At 38.3% G+C, this 17,154-nt stretch overlaps 4 protein-coding genes across 4 annotated transcripts; 3 read left to right on the forward strand and 1 right to left on the reverse strand.

Moving 5' to 3' along the window:
• The first annotated feature begins 688 nt into the window (after positions 1 to 688).
• On the forward strand, positions 689 to 2,857 carry LOC117646761 (myosin light chain kinase A-like). The gene is made up of 8 exons (XM_034387930.1): positions 689 to 929; positions 1,007 to 1,285; positions 1,367 to 1,497; positions 1,600 to 1,716; positions 1,791 to 1,994; positions 2,086 to 2,291; positions 2,410 to 2,605; positions 2,699 to 2,857. Exons 1-8 carry the CDS (start codon positions 791 to 793, stop codon positions 2,750 to 2,752), a joined length of 1,326 nt encoding a protein of 441 aa, XP_034243821.1. The 5' UTR covers positions 689 to 790; the 3' UTR covers positions 2,753 to 2,857.
• Positions 2,858 to 3,318: 461 nt separating this feature from the next.
• On the forward strand, positions 3,319 to 9,075 carry LOC117646753 (structural maintenance of chromosomes protein 3). The gene is made up of 17 exons (XM_034387918.1): positions 3,319 to 3,333; positions 3,667 to 3,742; positions 3,900 to 3,938; positions 4,025 to 4,164; positions 4,258 to 4,416; positions 4,496 to 4,607; positions 4,681 to 4,862; positions 4,940 to 5,185; positions 5,261 to 5,382; positions 5,459 to 5,566; positions 5,683 to 7,162; positions 7,234 to 7,449; positions 7,555 to 7,691; positions 7,776 to 7,956; positions 8,040 to 8,225; positions 8,310 to 8,450; positions 8,530 to 9,075. The coding sequence occupies exons 1-17, from the start codon at positions 3,319 to 3,321 to the stop codon at positions 8,599 to 8,601; spliced, it is 3,612 nt and encodes a 1,203-aa protein (XP_034243809.1). The 3' UTR covers positions 8,602 to 9,075.
• Positions 9,064 to 13,174, reverse strand: LOC117646759 (docking protein 3). The gene is made up of 7 exons (XM_034387928.1): positions 12,903 to 13,174; positions 12,477 to 12,656; positions 12,228 to 12,381; positions 11,910 to 12,127; positions 11,703 to 11,831; positions 11,355 to 11,621; positions 9,064 to 11,248 (listed from the first exon to the last, which is right to left on the reverse strand). Exons 1-7 carry the CDS (start codon positions 12,966 to 12,968, stop codon positions 10,634 to 10,636), a joined length of 1,629 nt encoding a protein of 542 aa, XP_034243819.1. The 5' UTR covers positions 12,969 to 13,174; the 3' UTR covers positions 9,064 to 10,633.
• Positions 13,175 to 13,349: 175 nt separating this feature from the next.
• Positions 13,350 to 17,001, forward strand: LOC117646760 (nuclear pore complex protein Nup58-like). The gene is made up of 9 exons (XM_034387929.1): positions 13,350 to 13,611; positions 13,702 to 13,853; positions 13,981 to 14,030; positions 14,110 to 14,305; positions 14,427 to 14,782; positions 14,888 to 15,086; positions 15,189 to 15,434; positions 15,532 to 15,618; positions 16,691 to 17,001. Exons 1-9 carry the CDS (start codon positions 13,556 to 13,558, stop codon positions 16,807 to 16,809), a joined length of 1,461 nt encoding a protein of 486 aa, XP_034243820.1. The 5' UTR covers positions 13,350 to 13,555; the 3' UTR covers positions 16,810 to 17,001.
• The last annotated feature ends 153 nt before the right edge of the window (positions 17,002 to 17,154 follow it).

Consider the following 17,154-nt stretch of genomic DNA (forward strand, 5'->3'; position numbering starts at 1 on the left):
CTGTAGCTAGCCGGACTAAAGGACCGTTTCGTCCCTCCACCCCCCCTCTCTCTCTCTCTCTGCCTCCCTCTCTCTCTTGCATCCCTTTGGAACGTGCCTTACAGGTGACGAAACGTTCGAAACGCTAAGCTTAATTAAACACTCTTAAAACCTTACGAAGTATTTTGAGCATACATATAACAAACTAAAATACTTTGTTATACGAAGAAATAGTTCGTAAATTACGAAGTATTTTCTTTGTAAGCTTACGTATGCTCAAAATACTTAGTTATACAAACTAATTTTCTTTGTAAGGCCCAAAATAGTTTGTAAGGTTTTCTCAGTGAACTTTCGAAAGGCACCGTCTTTATTATTAAGCAAGTTGCGTACGCACTTCTGGAGATTCAATAAATACAACGAAGACGTTCCTTTTCTAGCGACACTTACAGTTCTACGTATGTGAAACGTGGATTCTCGTCCTATACCTTCTTCGCCTCTGCTCATTTGTAATCCCCGCGGGAAGAGCGGGCATCAGATTAGCCAACAGTAATCTGCGCAGTCGAAACAATCAAGAGAAGAGAAAGGCTTGCGGTGAGATGGAACAAGCTACAAAATAGATATTGTTCAGAAATCTTAGTCAAGTTACGAGATTAAACCATTCTTACGTCCAGTTAGTCGACCACGAGTCTGACAAGATAAATGAAACAGTTGGCTAGCTCGTCACAACAGGAAAGAGTCGGCGCTACATTTTGAGTTTGACAACACCTTTCCGAAAGTGTGACATTCAGTAGTTGTAAGTCAAATAGTGACAATGGAGAGTGAAGATTTAGTTGCAACGCAACCTGTCGACACCTCAATTTGTGACAGCTCTTTTTTTTCCACCCAACAAAGTACGGCTCCCCAGTTTTGGGGGAAATTGTATCCTGTGACCAGAAGTCTCAGACCTATTGGTAGGTTATGTTCAGTTTCCATTCATTCCTGTAAACATTTTTAAAAACTAGTAAGACTTTGTCATTATTTTATTCAGATCTCGCAGAGAACGACGTGACCATAGGTATGGGGGGAACTTGTCCGTTCTCGAACGATGTTAAAGGTTCTCTGTCAGAAAATGTATCTTTTCAAATCACACGGAAATCTGAAAAAACAAAAGGTAACTGGCTGAAAACTGTATGTCGACTTCACGACAATAGTACTCCAAAAGGGCTACTACTCAATGGTCGGCCGATACAGGGGTCCATACTTGCCAAACCACTTAAAACTAATGATATAATAAGTTTTCCTCAACGTACAACAGGCCATCGAGAAGGTAAAATTGTACATGTATCAGTTTGATTTAGTTTTCAATGTGCTAAATTTCATAGCGGTGTTTATCAATTTGTGTTTTCAGCCTATGTGTTCATCGACTCCTGTAATCCCATTTGTGATATCAACGTTCCTGCCATTGTATCCAGAGCCTACCAGATATCTTATCGATTAGGAGCTGGGGCATTTGGAGAAGTGTTTCTAGCTTTCGATAAGGTTTGCAATGATCATAAACTCACCTCGCAATCTGTTTTTTGTTTTGTTTTTGTTATTCAAGTTTTATTAATGTGCATGTTTGTTTTATTGTTTTACTCACAGGATTCTTGTCATCCACTAGCCATGAAGACCATCCTTAAAAGTGGTTTAACAAATGATGATGCAAAGAGGCATTCAAAATTAATAAATGAATTAAATGTTCTGAGATCAGTAAACAATGTAAGGTTTTTGGGACATCTTCCGAAAGGAATTGCTTTGTTGCAGAGTTTAAAATCTTTTTGCCTTTGTTTCAGCCTCACTTGATTCAACTAGTAGATGTTAAAGAATATAAAAATGACCATTTTATTTTTCTTGAATTTATGGAGGGGCACGACCTTTCAAAGAGGTTGAATGAGAAACAAGCTCTAGAAGAAAAGACTGCAAAGCTGTATTTTTTTCAAATTTGCAAAGCTGTACAGTATTTACATAGTAAAGGAATCATTCATCGCGATATCAAAGTAAGATCATGCTCAAAAATGATTTTAAATAATTTCAAGTGCTTCAACTTCAAGTTGGTATTCATTATAATCATTGTCTTCCTTCCACCAGCCTGCTAATGTGCTACTTGCATCGTCAGAGACAGACACCATCATCAAATTGACTGACTTTGGGTTGACCAAAATTTTAACACCTAGCACAGTCATGAAAACTATGTGTGGGACGAAAATGTACGCTGCGCCCGAAATCCTGAGTGGTGCTGGCCCATACACAGGGCAAGTTGATGTCTGGAGTATGGGAGTGCTTCTCTACACATGGTAATGTCTACTCATGCAGGCTGGGATGTCTATTATCCTTAATTTCGGAAAATGAAAATATGTATATGATGAGGCATTGTTTTGTTTTAATCTTTTTGTTGTGATTTGCCCTTCACAGCTTGTGTGGATCAGAACCATTTTCCGTCGCCTCCCATTTGATCGAAAAACACATAATGAGAAGCCTATATGTCATGCCCCCCGACACATGGCGTAAAATTTCTGTTTTTGCAAAAAATCTGGTGGACATGATGTTGCTTCTTGAGCCTACAGAGAGAATTAAAGTTAATGAAATTATGAACTATGTGTGGATTAAGGTATGCATACTTGCTTATATTGAATTATTTATAATCTGATGCTGTGGGCTGCGCTAGGCTCTTACTGACTTAATGAGATGTCTTTAATTGCAGGACACCCAAATGCATGCAAGACTGAATAAAATCTATTACCGGTTTGGATTGTGATATTCTCTATTGGAAGTTGTTTTTATTTTTTTAATGTTATTGTTGTGATAAATCTATGTTGTGTCAATTAAAAAGTGATTTATTAAAATCAAACATCCAACTAAAGCCCCTCTTGAGAACTGTCGCAAACCGGAGCTGTACATACGGCAAACAGCCTCAGAACACATACATACCCTGTCCTGTCCTGTCCCACCCTTTGAACTATGGCAGTTTCCGGATCCGAACTACTACACCAGTCAAAAACGCATTCTAAATGTGTGCTTTAGGTTTGTGGAAAGCTCCCAGAAATCAATTTATAACTATTAGATAAAATGTAAAAATTAAGAGGAGTCCAAGAGAAATGCGGGGAAGCTAAAAAGACTTCTAGAATAACGCAATTTGGCGGGTCCGAAAATGCCGCCATTTGGTTTTTGGATGGCGTAGTCGAGCGACTTCTCGTACACAAACAACGGCAGTTGCGGCAGTTGTTCAACCAAAGTGTCGGTGTTTCAAAGTTGAACGAAAATTCTCGACGCAGACTGTTATGAAATTCGCCACAAAACCGCCATTGATATTATTCTGTGATCATGTTCATTAAACAGGTAATCCACCAATGAATTGCTTCCGCTTACCGCGGACAGGTGATTGGAATGACAGAAGTGTTTGTTTTCGTCTCCATTCGTTCCAATAAATGTGAATTTAACTTGCAACCTGGCCCTCAAGTTAATATTTTATTCAGGAAATGACTTAACTCTGATATAAGCTCTTTCATTTTCATGATATTTCCAATACGAGGTGTCATTCCCGTATTTTTCTCACCCTGAAATCCGGCCCTCTAACCTATACACTTCTCTCTGATCTCTTTAATCTCTCTGAGTTCTCAATGTCCAAATCATGCATATTCATTTTATTCATATGAGCAATTTTGTTTGTAGGTCATTATTCAAGGCTTTAAGTCCTACAGAGAGCAAACTGTGGTGGAACCCTTCGATCCCAAACACAATGTAGTTGGTAAGTTTTATCAAAAGAACGTTCGTGTTACAATTTTTTCTCACATCACCAGGTTTTTATTTGCTCCTGTTTTCATAAATCCTGATAATATTGATTTTCATGTCTTAATTCTTGGCAAAGATTTTCACTTTACATTGTTCTTTTATGTTCATTTCAGTTGGAAGAAATGGATCAGGCAAAAGCAACTTCTTCTATGGTTAGTAAAATATTGCAAATCACATAAATGATAAGACTGTTGCCACATGTTTTGATTTTGTTACATTTTCTACTTTTTATTTTTAGCTATACAGTTTGTGCTCAGTGATGAGTTTTCCCACCTCAGGCCAGAGCAGCGCCAAGCTCTTCTACATGAGGGTACTGGACCAAGGGTGATCACTGCATATGTGGAAATAATTTTTGACAACACGGATGGACGGTTGCCAGTATGTCTTTAATTTTCCCCTGTGTAATGCTATTCTAAAAAATCACTCAGGTAATGAGTTAGTCTTTAAAAAATTGTTTCTTTCATCATTTAGATTGATAAAGAAGAAGTTTATCTTAGAAGAGTTATTGGTGCGAAAAAAGATCAATATTTCCTTAACAAAAAGATGGTACCAAGATCCGATGTGATGAACCTCTTGGAGTCTGCCGGTTTTTCACGCTCTAATCCTTATTATATTGTGAAGCAGGGAAAGGTACAATCTGTTCTGGTTACTGGAACTAAAGTTTCAATTTTCTGTTACACTAATTTCAATCTCTTTTATTGCCTGTTAGATCAATCAAATGGCTACAGCTCCTGATTCTCAACGGTTAAAGTTGCTGAGAGAAGTAGCTGGAACTAGGGTCTATGATGAAAGGAAGGAGGAATCCAAAGCTATTTTAAAAGGTATGTCTTGATATAATGCACGTTCTGCTCTTATTAAATCTGACAAATTTCTTAAAATATGCATTTTTTGTAGAAACGGAAGGAAAGATTGATAAGATCAAAGAATTTCTTCACACAATTGAAGAGAGACTGAAGACTCTTGAAGAAGAGAAAGAAGAGTTGAAGGAGTACCAAAAATGGGATAAAATGAGACGGTCCCTGGAGTACTGTATTCATGATCGAGAGTTAAAAGATACCCGGAAAAAACTTGATGAGGTATATATGATTCATGAAGAAATATATATTAAGTAAACTCAATTTCTTTCTTGAATATTCTGTTATGTTTTGTTTAGATGGAGCAAGCCCGAAAAAACTCCGGTGAAGAGCAGAAAAAGTTTACCTCAGATTTGCAGAAGGCACAGGAGGGTGCTAGGGTAGCCAATAGAAAGATGAAGGAAGTGAAAAAGGAAGTACAGGCTGCCAAAGAAGAGCGTGATACTCTTAGTGCAGAGCATCAGTTGCTTCTGAAAGAGCAAGCCAAGCTCAACTTGACTATCTCTGATCTTAAGGAGGAAGTTAGTGGCAACAAGGACTCTCGGGTTGGTGTCAGGATAATTGTTTGACCTGTGTAGATTTATTGCAGTACTCACAAAGATTACTCCTTGTCTGCACAGGAACGAGCCGAGAAAGAATTGGATAAATTAAAGAAGACAATTGAACAGAAAGAGCTTGAACTTGAAAGATTGAAACCACAATATGAAGAAGAAAAGAAAAAAGAAGAGGAATTTACCAGAGAGTAAGCTTTCCTTTTGTCCTTTATTCTTTTCCTAAATAAATCCACGATAACCTTAATGTTTTTTGTTTCTCATTAGCTTGGCACTTAAGGAACAAAAGAGAAAAGAACTGTATGCTAAGCAGGGCAGAGGAAGTCAGTTCACGTCGAAAGAAGAGCGTGACTTATGGATTCAAAAGGAGTTAAAGTGAGTGGTTCAACTTTTTCTTTGTTTCTTATTTTCTCTTTTATGTTTATGAATTAACACAAGGCTTGTATCAAAAATGTCACCATCTCACACAAAGTTTTTCATGTTTCTGCCAGATCCCTGTCCAAGCAGATTAAGGACAAGATGGACCATGAGAAGAAGCTAACAGATGACCTTAAAAAGGATACAGAAAAACATGCGCAACTCATTAAGAAGATTGATGATCAAACAAAGCAAATGGAACAGTTACGATTGAGCATTGATGAGTACAACAAAAAATATTATGAGGATAAGAAGAACAAAGATCAGCATCAAAGTAGAAGAAACGAACTGTGGAAGAAAGAGAACCAAAGTCAGCAAAACCAATCTTCTTTAAAGGAAGATTTAGCCAAAGCTGACCAACAACTGCGCTCTATGGCAGGTAAACCTATTCTGAATGGACGAGACAGTGTTCGGAAAGTTCTCGACACTTTCAAACAAAGAGGAGGCCAATTTGCTGAAGTTGCCGACTCATATTATGGCCCGGTCATCGAAAATTTTGATTGTGAGAAAAGCATTTATACAGCTGTTGAAGTAACTGCTGGAAATCGATTGTTCCATCATATTGTTGATTCAGACAAAGTGGGAACACAGATTCTGAAAGAAATGAACAAACAAAAGCTCCCCGGCGAAGTCACCTTCATGCCATTGAATCGTTTGCATGTTAAAGAGCAAAACTACCCCAAAACTCAGGATGCAATTGCCATGGTTTCAAAACTAAACTATAAACCAGATTATGACAAAGCCCTGAGATATGTCTTTGGTAAGACTTTGATTTGCAGAAATCTTGAAGTTGCTACCAATCTTGCTAAGACTACTGGCCTTGACTGTGTGACTCTTGAAGGAGATCAAGTGTCTTCTAAAGGGTCTCTCACTGGAGGTTACTTCAACACGTCACGGTCTCGTCTTGAGATTCAGAAAACTCGTAGTGAATTGATGGTTCAGATTAGTGACCAAGATAAAGAACTGCAAGCTGTCAGAGAAGATCTCCGAAAAGAAGAGGCTGAGATCAACAAGGTAGTGTCTGATATGCAGCGCACTGAGACCAAAAACAGTAAAGCCAAGGATACATATGATCAAATTAAAGCTGAAATTCGTCTGATGAGGGAAGAAGTTGGAAGTATTGATAGATACAAAACATCTAAAGAACGCTCCCTTGCACAGTGCAAGTCTAACTTGGAGGCTATGCAAACTACCAAAGAGGGCTTGCAATCTGAACTGAACCAGGATCTTATGGCCCAGTTATCAGTTCAAGACCAGCGTCAAGTGGACATGCTCAATGATGAAATTCGCCGTCTCACTCAGCTGAACAAAGAGGCCTTTAGTAAGCGTATGAAGCTTGAGGCTGAGAAAAATAAATTGGATAATCTACTGACAAACAATTTGATCAGGCGAAGGGATGAGCTGGTACAAGCCCTCCAGGAAATTTCAGTTGAGGATAGAAAACGTCATCTTGACCAAAACAGCTCTGATCTGGCATCAATCAACAAAAAGATTGAAGATGTTATGGAGTCTCACAAGGAAATGGAAAAGAAGGTTCAGGCTGCAACCAAAAAGGTAAATTTGCTGCAAATAATTTGATATTCAGGGTATTTTGTCAGATTTCTTCATGCACTTGAATTTTACAGGAAAGAGCTGAAAAAGTTGAACTTGAAAAGTGGAGAATGAAAGAAAAAGAGCTCCAAGAAAAGATGGAGGAGGACGCCAAAGACCTGGAGAAAATGACTTCTCGACATAATACTTTGATGGCTAAGGTTGAGGAGTGTACCAAGAAAATATCAGACCTTGGCAGTTTGCCTCAGCCTGAAATGATAAATAAATATATGAATCTCAGCCAGAAAGCTGTGAGTAAAAATATAAATTAGTCTGCTGTTCAAGTACGGGAGCACTCCTCTAAATCCCTCTCTTTAAGAATGTAAAATTTACCAATCTCTTTAATTATTTTTCAGCTGTTTAAAGAAATGGAGAAAGCTAACACGCATTTAAAGAAGTACAGCCATGTAAACAAAAAGGCTCTTGATCAATTTATGAGCTTTTCTGACCAGAAGGAGAAGTTGGTCAAACGAAAAGAAGAACTGGATCGAGGGTATGAATCAATAAAATTTTTATAATGAACCTATGAAGTTATTATAATAAATACAATGGTGGTTTTCTGTGAAATTTGTTGCAGTGATGAAAAAATTAAGGAGTTGATGAATGTTCTTGAACAACGCAAATTTGAAGCTATTCAGTTTACTTTTAAACAAGTAACCAAGTATTTTAGCGATGTTTTCAAAAAACTTGTACCTGAGGGCGAAGCTAAACTCATCATGAGAACGGCTGATGGTGAAGAGGGAGGAAATCCTCGTGTGGTGAGGGAGTTGAAATGTTTTTTGACTATGGTTTGGTCAATCGAGGACTACTATAACTATTATTGTTACTATTTGTGTTTCAGGAAACTGACTCTGAGCAATTCACAGGAGTTCAAATCAGAGTTTCATTTGTAGGAAAGAACCATGGTGAAATGCGAGAGATGAATCAACTTTCAGGAGGTCAAAAATCACTTGTTGCCCTCGCATTAATTTTTGCTATCCAAAAATGTGACCCAGCCCCATTCTATCTTTTTGATGAAATTGATCAGGTATGGTATCCCGTGCTTTCTAACATCTACAGTGTGTCTGAGTTTGTTGAAATGGCTTCAGTAACCATGTTTTTTTTTTCCAAGGCTCTTGATGCCCAACATCGGAAAGCTGTCGCTGATATGATTCACGCCATGGCTGGACAGGCTCAGTTCATCACAACCACTTTCAGACCTGAACTTCTGGAACATGCCAACAAGTTCTACGGAGTCAAGTTCAGGAACAAGGTACTTACGTTTCATTCTAAATGAAAAGGATAGTGTTCTGTTTTAACTGTTCTATTAATTTTTTTCTAATTAATTTTAGGTTTCTCACGTGGAATGTGTTACTAGAGAAGAGGCCTATGACTTTGTGGAGGATGACCAAACACATGGCTAGATTTTTAGTGAATGTATTTCTTTTCTTTTTTTTTTGTTAATGGTTTTGTACATGTTTCTGAAATAAGCATTTGTAAATATGACAGAAGATGTGACATTTTGTAAATTAAGTTTGTACATGTCTTATATTTCATCCCTATTGACTGTTAAGAACTGTACATATGGGACAAATTTCATTTGTTGGGCCCTGTAAGTGTGTAACCATCATATTAATTTTATGAGTTTTCAAAAAAGTGTATTGTCTGTTTATTATTTTAGATTTTCTTTTACCTTGGGACATCGATTATTTTAGCTTTGTTAAATTTGCTATCTTAGTGTAATTTCCATTCTTGACAAATGCCCTCTTGTAATAAATCAATTTGCAGTGTATGTGTGTGCATAGCATCCATGGACTTGCTTCACAATATCCTATTGGTGAGGTTTATGTATGTAGACAGTATAATCAAAATTAAAGAGATCAAAGTAAAGTCTTTAAGGTTGGCTTTAATTTCAGAACATCATTGTAACACTTGCTAATTATTCCTACACTAGAGACAACTGGCAAGGCAGTAAGTCAAGGCCTGTTCTTTCATCACAATGTTTTCAAGTCCAAAGCATAGGATAGTACTTAGTTTTACAGGTCCAATTATGCCAAAGAGCATTCAGAATGCTAGCAACTGAAAATAATCAGTGTTCGCTTTGACCTTCAGACCAGCAGCCTTTAGAGCTCCAGCTTCCATTAAGCGCAATATACAGAAGGACCTGAGACTTATCAAATACTTCAAATAGATCTAGTACTAAAAACATAGCATACACAACATACTTTGCAGTTAACAACTAACAATAAAACATGATTATATTTCCAGTTTACAAAATGAGCTGTACAGAAAACAAAATCCTCATTGCATGGGACATGAAACACAAAATTATGCTGTCATCACTTGTGAATTTGCACAGCATTCATCACTCGTATTTGGAACAAAACAAAAACTTAGTTCTTGAATGGCACTGTTAAAAATGTTCTCAAGTTGGTTCCCTTGGAGACCTTTCTTCCTCGCAAGTCTTGATGAAAAAGTAAGAGGACAGCATATTCTTTTAGAGCAAACAACACAATATTTAAGCCACATTTTAAGTAAGAAATTTGATGGCACACAAGGTATCATGTTACACAAACCACCATCCAAGAGCTGAATATCAAGGGTGGAGTTGAGATTTCCTATTTTTGAGTTGACAGTAGCAGACGAGGTTCTAAGGGAACTCACAGATATACAAGGTATATACAGATCTTCCATATAAGGAATTAAAAAAATTTAATTTCTTAAATCCATAGAAAAATTAAAAGTAAAATATAATGTACTAAGCAGATACATACCATATTGTAAGACTAAAATATAATCTACTAAGGAATGTAAAAATTGTTTTTCACAATAAAGGAGTTTACAACTATATATGGCGCACTATACTGGGTGGAAAATGTATCAATATCACAGAGTACCAAGGCATCACTACTAGGTTGAAGTGATGCATTAAGTGAAACATCAGATTCAGAACACTTTAAATGTCTTTTAAGAGAAACACTTGACATGAAATCAAGTTTACAATTAAAATGCCACATGTAGGGGCAAAATAGTATACTGGGATAAGTCTCATGCATTTGAACAAAATAGCAGCAGTGTCGCCTCAGGTTGGATCAAGACAAACACATGATCCCTCCCTACCCTGACTTCACACCACACCATGTATCTTCTCAATTTGTTTAGAAGTTCAATTTAACATTTTGTCAGTCTAATCACTTCAAAGACAGAGATAAGTCGGTTGTAATGCATGTAGAGGCAACACTGCTACCCCATTTCACAATTTTCAATGAATACAAGACACAGTAAGACATTTCTGATATGTGAGAATACAGTCATTGGGTGGGAGCATGAGCATCCCCTGTCATGAACTTTGAAAATATATTCGTATAGTTTCATATTTATATAAATCACTATTTGAGCCAAAGCAGGCAGTCTATTCTACAATCACAGACAACAATGATGAATGATACATACTGACTAAACCCATTTTTGTTTTAGAACAATGGCATATTCCTGCTCATTACAAAGTTGATGATTGGGTCCAGCCAGGTTTAAAGTAAATGGGGCACTGACAGTCTCTGTGGGCAATGATTTCTTACGAACCATACCATAACCATTATGAGTGTCATCTGCTCGTCTACATAATTCAATAGGCTCAGTAGAAATATCCTCTACTGATAACAACTTAGTACTTAAGGATCCATGTTCCAATCTCGACATACTTGCAGCAGATTGCAGCTTTCCAAATTGCTGATAACCTGATGGCCGAGTGCTGAGCCTAGATGAAGAGCCAAAGTGCTCAAGCTTATCATAGTTATCAGTAGGGTCAACGCCTGCCCTCAAGTCCCGAGCAGCCCATATTGCTGGGCAACTTTGCTGTTCCGGCAGAGACATAGTTGATGGTGCATTCCCGTCATCACGGGGGGCATCTATGTCTTCATAGTCATCACCATTTTCAGTACCAGCCGTTCTACGTTCTGTATGGAGCATTTCCTCCATACCTAGAGTGCGCCAGGCTTCCTTGCGCACAACAACACTGTCATAGTCATCCGTTGGAGTTGTTGGAAGGGACAAAGAACCTGAAGTAAAACCCTGCAAAAGAAAACAAAAGGTCACATGGAAAAAGTTTAGAAAACACCAAAACACAAAAGAAAACTTCACTTAGCCTTAATGCAATCTAGATCAGTACAAAGCTCACCTGTTCTCTATTGTGAGTTGATTCTAAGCTTTTCCGAGGGGGCTTGGCAGGCTTTGAAGGTTTGGCAGGAGGTACAGGCTTGGCTAAACACAACGGTTTAGTAATTGGTTTAGGGTGCAAAGGTGGAAGCTGCCAAGGCAGCGATGATTGGACGGAGGGCTGAGAACTTGAGGTACAGTTGAATTCTAAATCACAGATGGCAGATGTTGCGCTAGTTGGTGATGGCAATAATGGACTGCGGGAACGAGGGAGCATGTTCCAAGCATTCTAGGGCAAAAAGAAAACAGATTGTTTCAATAAATGTTGTTTTGCCAGCTTGCAGTCCTAAATAAGTGGAAAAACACATACTTCAAAGTCTTTGTTTGAAGATAGGGGTGGTGAAGACAGGGCTGGTAAAAGTTGTCTCATATTATTCATTTTAGAAGACATGCATCTAAAAATCTCCTGTTGGTTTGAATGCTCAAGCTGGAATTCACCCTGAAGACAACGAAAAACAATAAGCATAACTTTGAAATAAATACTGGTGACTTACAAAGTATTTTCAGAGGTAAATACCTCTCCTGAATCACACTTCCGCCCAGCTTCAAACGTAAATTTTCCTGTGCGAGTTCCATAACGTCTTATAAACCGGTAGGGCCATGTAAACAGAAGCTGGTTGGAATTGTGCTCTCTCAGTTGAAGAGCAGTTGGAGTTACAACAAGTGTATATGGACCTGGCTCCAAACCACAGTTTGCTGATGCATCAGAAGGCACTAGTTTTACAGAGAAAACCCCTGCAAGGGAAAGCACAAAGAGACATTCAGCAAATAAGGTTCAAGGTTGCTTTGATTATCTTGTAATTAATGAATCTTCATGTATTTGCTAAATAACTACCATCTCCTGAAGGGCAGTACAAATCGTTGTCCTCTTCAATGGTCTGGCGAGAGAAGTCATCCTTAAATGCAACAGCCTGCATAGCTGATATCCAATCTAACATGTCAGCTTCATTATAAGATGCAAAGTGATGAATGGGACCTTTTGTGTATACCTAAAAATTTAAAAAAAAAAAACATTATTTACTATATGTTTACAGTGACAAGATACAAAAAATTCAGAGGGTAAAAATAACCAAAAAGTACTTACAGAACATACAAATAGATTACTTTTCTGCACATCTTGTGTTATCTTGACACAATTTTCTAGAGTAATGATTTTCATAACAGAGTTCTTCAATTTATCATCTTTGTTCTCAAACACTTCAAGGCGCTCAATGCCATGTTTGCTAGCCTTGAAAAGCTGGCAGTACGTGCGGTTCCATGATTTCTGGAACCATACAATTCAAAATTAGACAAAATGAAGAGGAAAGCAATGGTCGGGAAAGACGCACAACAAATTCACATCACAACACAAAGCAACCTGTTGACTGGGCGAAACCCTAACCTCTCCGCCCAGACGAGGAGATACAGCCAGTACATGCGTCACCAGGATAACTCTCACCACTTCAGACGAAATCCAACTTTTCCCCAAAGCCACCCTATCCTAATTTCCACACTATCTAGCAGTACGCACCTTCAACATTCCTTGTGTTAGGAACAGCAAGTAACCCTCCTTGAAACACTGCTCGGGATTCATCATCGTAGATCGTAGGCCGGTGAATGAACGTCAAAAGAAGCAAGATAGCACGCACGGACAGAGTGAAACATTAAATTTGATAAGACACAAGCCTCCCAAATCAAAGTCATTCAATTTGTAGAGCCACTGTCTTGCCACAATTTCTTTCACATCTTTCTCCATGTATTTCAGTGTTCTTTCAAGGAGTATCCCCACAACATAAGCAACAGCAACAACAAAAACAAAAACAGCCTCCGGACCGGAAATGCCAAAGCAGTGATCGACATCGAGATCACGTTAGCCAATGCCCAATCGTTAACAGGCGGTCTGCCAATTTACGTCAGACATTATAATATGTAGATTTCTCTCTTTTGCCACTAAGTCCCATTATGTTCATTGCACTTGTGATGATTGTAAATGTATGATAGAGATAGGACTTTTTTTTTCTAGTGACGCCTATTAAATTTTTCTTTGCACGTTTGTATCACTTTCCCGGCAACCATGAACCTAACCTCCAAAATTAAACAGTGTTGATCTCTAAGCCGCATTTACGCTTTGAAATTCAACCAACGGTTGATAGGCCAGTCAATTAAATTGAAATCCATGTCATCATGAGTTTTAATTTCAATCAACCAGCAGCTCCTATCGGGGGGGCTCCAGCCGCCAAGTAAGCCTCTGTTCGAAAAGAATGGACACTTGTTACATTATTTTGGTATTTTTAGTTTTACATCATCTACAAGTTTTTTCTTATTTCAAGGCCTGCTGCCCCTGCGTTTGGCGTACCCTCATCCTCCAGTGCAGCACCAACGCTGACTTTCGGAGCGTCTGCACCAGCCCCTGCAGTTGGAGTTGTCGCCCCACAAGCTCAACCGTCTTTATTTGCTCCTCCAGGAGCAGCTGCCAAGCCAGGTCATTTGTTGCTTCTATTAGTGACACTTATACTTTCTGATGGGGCAGATTAGATTTTAATCAACGGTAGAATCTACTGAGTTGTCAGTTGTCCTTTCCTTACTGTTTTCTCTTTTGTTTGAAATAGCCATTCAACCTGCTTCAAGTACGGCACCATCACTGTTCGGGGCTCCTCAGGTACATTGAAATACCCTTAGAGCCTTGAGCTAGAAGTTTCTACAGCAATTACATAAATTGAAACCTAAATTTGTTCTAGGCATCAACTGGTCTGTTTGGGGCAACGTCATCCACTCCATCAACCTCGTCTGGACTGTTTTCAGGACTAACTGCTGCCAAACCCACCACTCAGTTTGGTGCAACCACTGCAATTCCCCAGTTAAATTTTGGTGCCACATCCTCATTTCCGACCTTAGCACCTGCATCCACTGCTGCCACTGGCTTTAGTCTTGGAGGTTGGTACAATATCTGCAAAGTTTGATCCTCAACATAAAATACATTGTATCAATTCCTGTCTTATTTCATTATTTTGTGGTCATACCTAATAATTTACCCATGTGATTTTTCCTTATTCAGGCACAGCTGCTCCAACTTCAGCTCCATCTGTTGGCTTAGGTGGAATAGATACAACTACATCCTCAGGTAAATTAACGAGTTTATCAGGATTATCTGGAACTCAGACGGCCCGTCAGGAAGCGAAATCGCCCAAGGAAACACCCATCCCAGATGATATTGCAAGAGGAGTCGAAACATTCAGACAATATGTGAAAAAGCAGAAGAGCTTTAGCTCTGAAATTGCTAGGTGTTCTTCAAAGCCACTACTTAAGGTTCAAGAAGATACAGATGCCATGAAACAAGTTCTATCAAACAACACTGCTAGTCTGCAAAGATTGAGGTCCATTGCTGACAAACTGAAGGCTGATACTGCTAAGGTAACATGTTTGATTAAAATTTGTGTGGAACAGTCAAATTACCCGTGGTGGAATTTTTTCTTCCACTGTATAACATATTAGCAAGAATCTCTCATACCTTTTCAGGCCTTGCAACACACAGAGATGGCTCAGCGTACACATGACACCCCACCTGGCCTGCAGTATGACAATACTGCTCCCCTTCAGTACTTTGCAGAGCTTGTCGCAGGATTTGAAAGGGACATAAAGTTGTTCAGGCAAGAAATTGAAAACGCTGAACGACATGTTCATGCACGGGTACAATTGACTGGTATATCACCTGCTGGTGAGTGTAGTTTTCAAAACTGTCCTTATATATCAGAATTATTTTTTTTTTGGTGTTGTTATGGATGCATTTTAAAAATTATTTTCTTCCTTCTTTGGACAGAGTTGACACAGGCAATGAGAAGACTCTATGACAGTTTTGTAGCCTTGGCTGGGCGGTTGCACTCAGTCCATTCACAAGTTAAAGCTCAAAAAGAGCAGTACTTATCACTCCGCAAATATATTCTCAATGACGCATCTGATGTGTTTGATGAAGCAGCGCGCACAAGAGTAAATATAGATTCTTCTATTGGTGGGGGAAAGGGGTTTCCTCCATCAAGGACCATGGTAGGACCAACCCCATTTTCAGGTCAGTTTCATCACAAGTTAATAATATTTTACAAAGCATCTCGTCACATGAGTTCCCACCAATCTATTTTCTTCTCATCCTTCATTATTGTTTTCAGCTCTTAATGCACAACATGGCTTTGGACTACTTAGTGCTGGAGCTGCAGCATCATCAAGACAAAACTTCCCTTCTGTTGGTCCACTAGGTAAATAAATGTTTAGAGTTTGATTATTATTGTTTTTTGTTGTTTCTTTTTGGCTTACTGTTATAGTTTCCCATTTTCGATTTTTGTGTGTGAGCCACATCAGGTGAAGGTAGTTTTCAACTATGTGAAAAGGGGACATATCTAGAATGTGGCCTCAGCAGTAGACTTGAGTATGACCTAGTCATTCCTTGATTAATCCATAAAGTTCAGGAAGAGTTAAAATTTAATCTATTTTGAGATAATTGATGCCCACTTGGTCTAACTGTTGCAACTGCCAAAATGACCTCACTCTTTGTGATTGCATGATCTGGTTTGCTGGTTAGTGATGTTTTCAACTTTTAGGCTCAACCATTTTGAAACTGTTTTGTAGTTACAGAATTTTGGTCTTTTGCTTTTATTTCTGAGTATGTAAAATTATCTTTATGCATGATCTGTTAAGTATTTTTCAAGCTTTGCAGACATTTGTTTCTGTTTGTAAAATTGTGTTATGTCTTCTATTCTCACTTCTATTATTTAGAATCACCTCCTTACACTTGATCTTAGCTGACAGGTGATGCTTTTTTCAAATCAAACAATTTATGGAGTCTCATTCTTAAAAGTGTAATGCAACACCTTGTTTTGGGAAAAATAAAGTTTCTGACTGTTAATTTTTGTCTAATCCTGTGTTTTTTTATCTTATTATTATCTTGAGCTGAGTGTGTTTGCTTCTGCTATCCTTCATTCTTCTAAATTTCTATTAACTTTTGCTCTTGTATTTTGATTCTGAAAGCAACCTTTGGCATTGTTTAAGTTTACCATCGCTTGTTTCTGTTGAACATAAATTAACTACTAGCCCTATAGCATGTGACAAAATCGTTTTATGTTATGATAGCATTGACACCTCTACTGATATAGTTTGCACGACTGACTTATGCCTAGTTTTAAGACCTCCGGTGATGGCTGTTGAAGGCTGTAGTTATTGCAAGCATGGCTATAGACCATTGATTTCTTGTTACATGTGAACTTTCATGATTTATTTTCCCATAGAAATTCAAATTTCAAAGAATAATTTGGGTCCATTTTATATGTGCAGGATGGAGCAGCCCAGTCAATACTCCAGGAAGTGCTCCCCTCTCTTTAACTCCCCACACTGACAATTCACAATTTCAGCTCCAGAAACCACCCTCAGGCAATAAACGTGGCAAACGCTGATTTCAGATTGGTAACAACCAAATAGACTTACAGGACAATCCAGAACATTATCAAGGAACAAAATTTGTCACCTCAGCATCATGTTGCTCTGAGCTTTTCAATGGCCCTGTCACTCAATAAATTGTGCAGATTAAGTCTTCAATATGATTAACAGTATTACTGGCAATAGTAATAAAGATGCATTTTATTTTCCTTCTTTTCAATTATTTAATTAATTTAACTCTCAACCGCAGAACACGCCACAAAAGTTCAGAACAGTCTTGTCCTGTTCAGACACCTTAGATCTCCCATGAAACCTTTGCTGAGTGTTTCCTTCCAAGAATAAAAGAGGGAAGAGAATCAATG

This window comes from Thrips palmi, unplaced genomic scaffold (assembly GCF_012932325.1).
Source record: "Thrips palmi isolate BJ-2018 unplaced genomic scaffold, TpBJ-2018v1 HiC_scaffold_2, whole genome shotgun sequence".
Lineage (NCBI taxonomy): Eukaryota > Metazoa > Arthropoda > Insecta > Thysanoptera > Thripidae > Thrips > Thrips palmi.

Excerpts from the sequence above, each read along its gene's own strand:
- LOC117646761 (XM_034387930.1), top strand. The coding sequence starts at position 791 with ATGGAGAGTGAAGATTTAGTTGCAACGCAACCTGTCGACACCTCAATT. Across the intron at positions 930-1,006 it reads CAGAAGTCTCAGACCTATTG|ATCTCGCAGAGAACGACGTG; the intron begins GTAGGTTATGTT and ends TATTTTATTCAG. Across the intron at positions 2,606-2,698 it reads TGAACTATGTGTGGATTAAG|GACACCCAAATGCATGCAAG; the intron begins GTATGCATACTT and ends CTTTAATTGCAG.
- LOC117646753 (XM_034387918.1), top strand. Across the intron at positions 7,957-8,039 it reads AGGGAGGAAATCCTCGTGTG|GAAACTGACTCTGAGCAATT; the intron begins GTGAGGGAGTTG and ends TTTGTGTTTCAG. Across the intron at positions 8,226-8,309 it reads TTTTTGATGAAATTGATCAG|GCTCTTGATGCCCAACATCG; the intron begins GTATGGTATCCC and ends TTTTTTTCCAAG.
- LOC117646760 (XM_034387929.1), top strand. The coding sequence starts at position 13,556 with ATGAGTTTTAATTTCAATCAACCAGCAGCTCCTATCGGGGGGGCTCCA. Across the intron at positions 13,854-13,980 it reads AGGAGCAGCTGCCAAGCCAG|CCATTCAACCTGCTTCAAGT; the intron begins GTCATTTGTTGC and ends TGTTTGAAATAG. Across the intron at positions 15,619-16,690 it reads CCCTTCTGTTGGTCCACTAG|GATGGAGCAGCCCAGTCAAT; the intron begins GTAAATAAATGT and ends TTATATGTGCAG.
- LOC117646759 (XM_034387928.1), bottom strand. The coding sequence starts at position 12,968 with ATGATGAATCCCGAGCAGTGTTTCAAGGAGGGTTACTTGCTGTTCCTA. Across the intron at positions 11,832-11,909 it reads GGAAGTGTGATTCAGGAGAG|GGTGAATTCCAGCTTGAGCA; the intron begins GTATTTACCTCT and ends CGTTGTCTTCAG. Across the intron at positions 11,249-11,354 it reads CAACTCACAATAGAGAACAG|GGTTTTACTTCAGGTTCTTT; the intron begins GTGAGCTTTGTA and ends TTTCTTTTGCAG.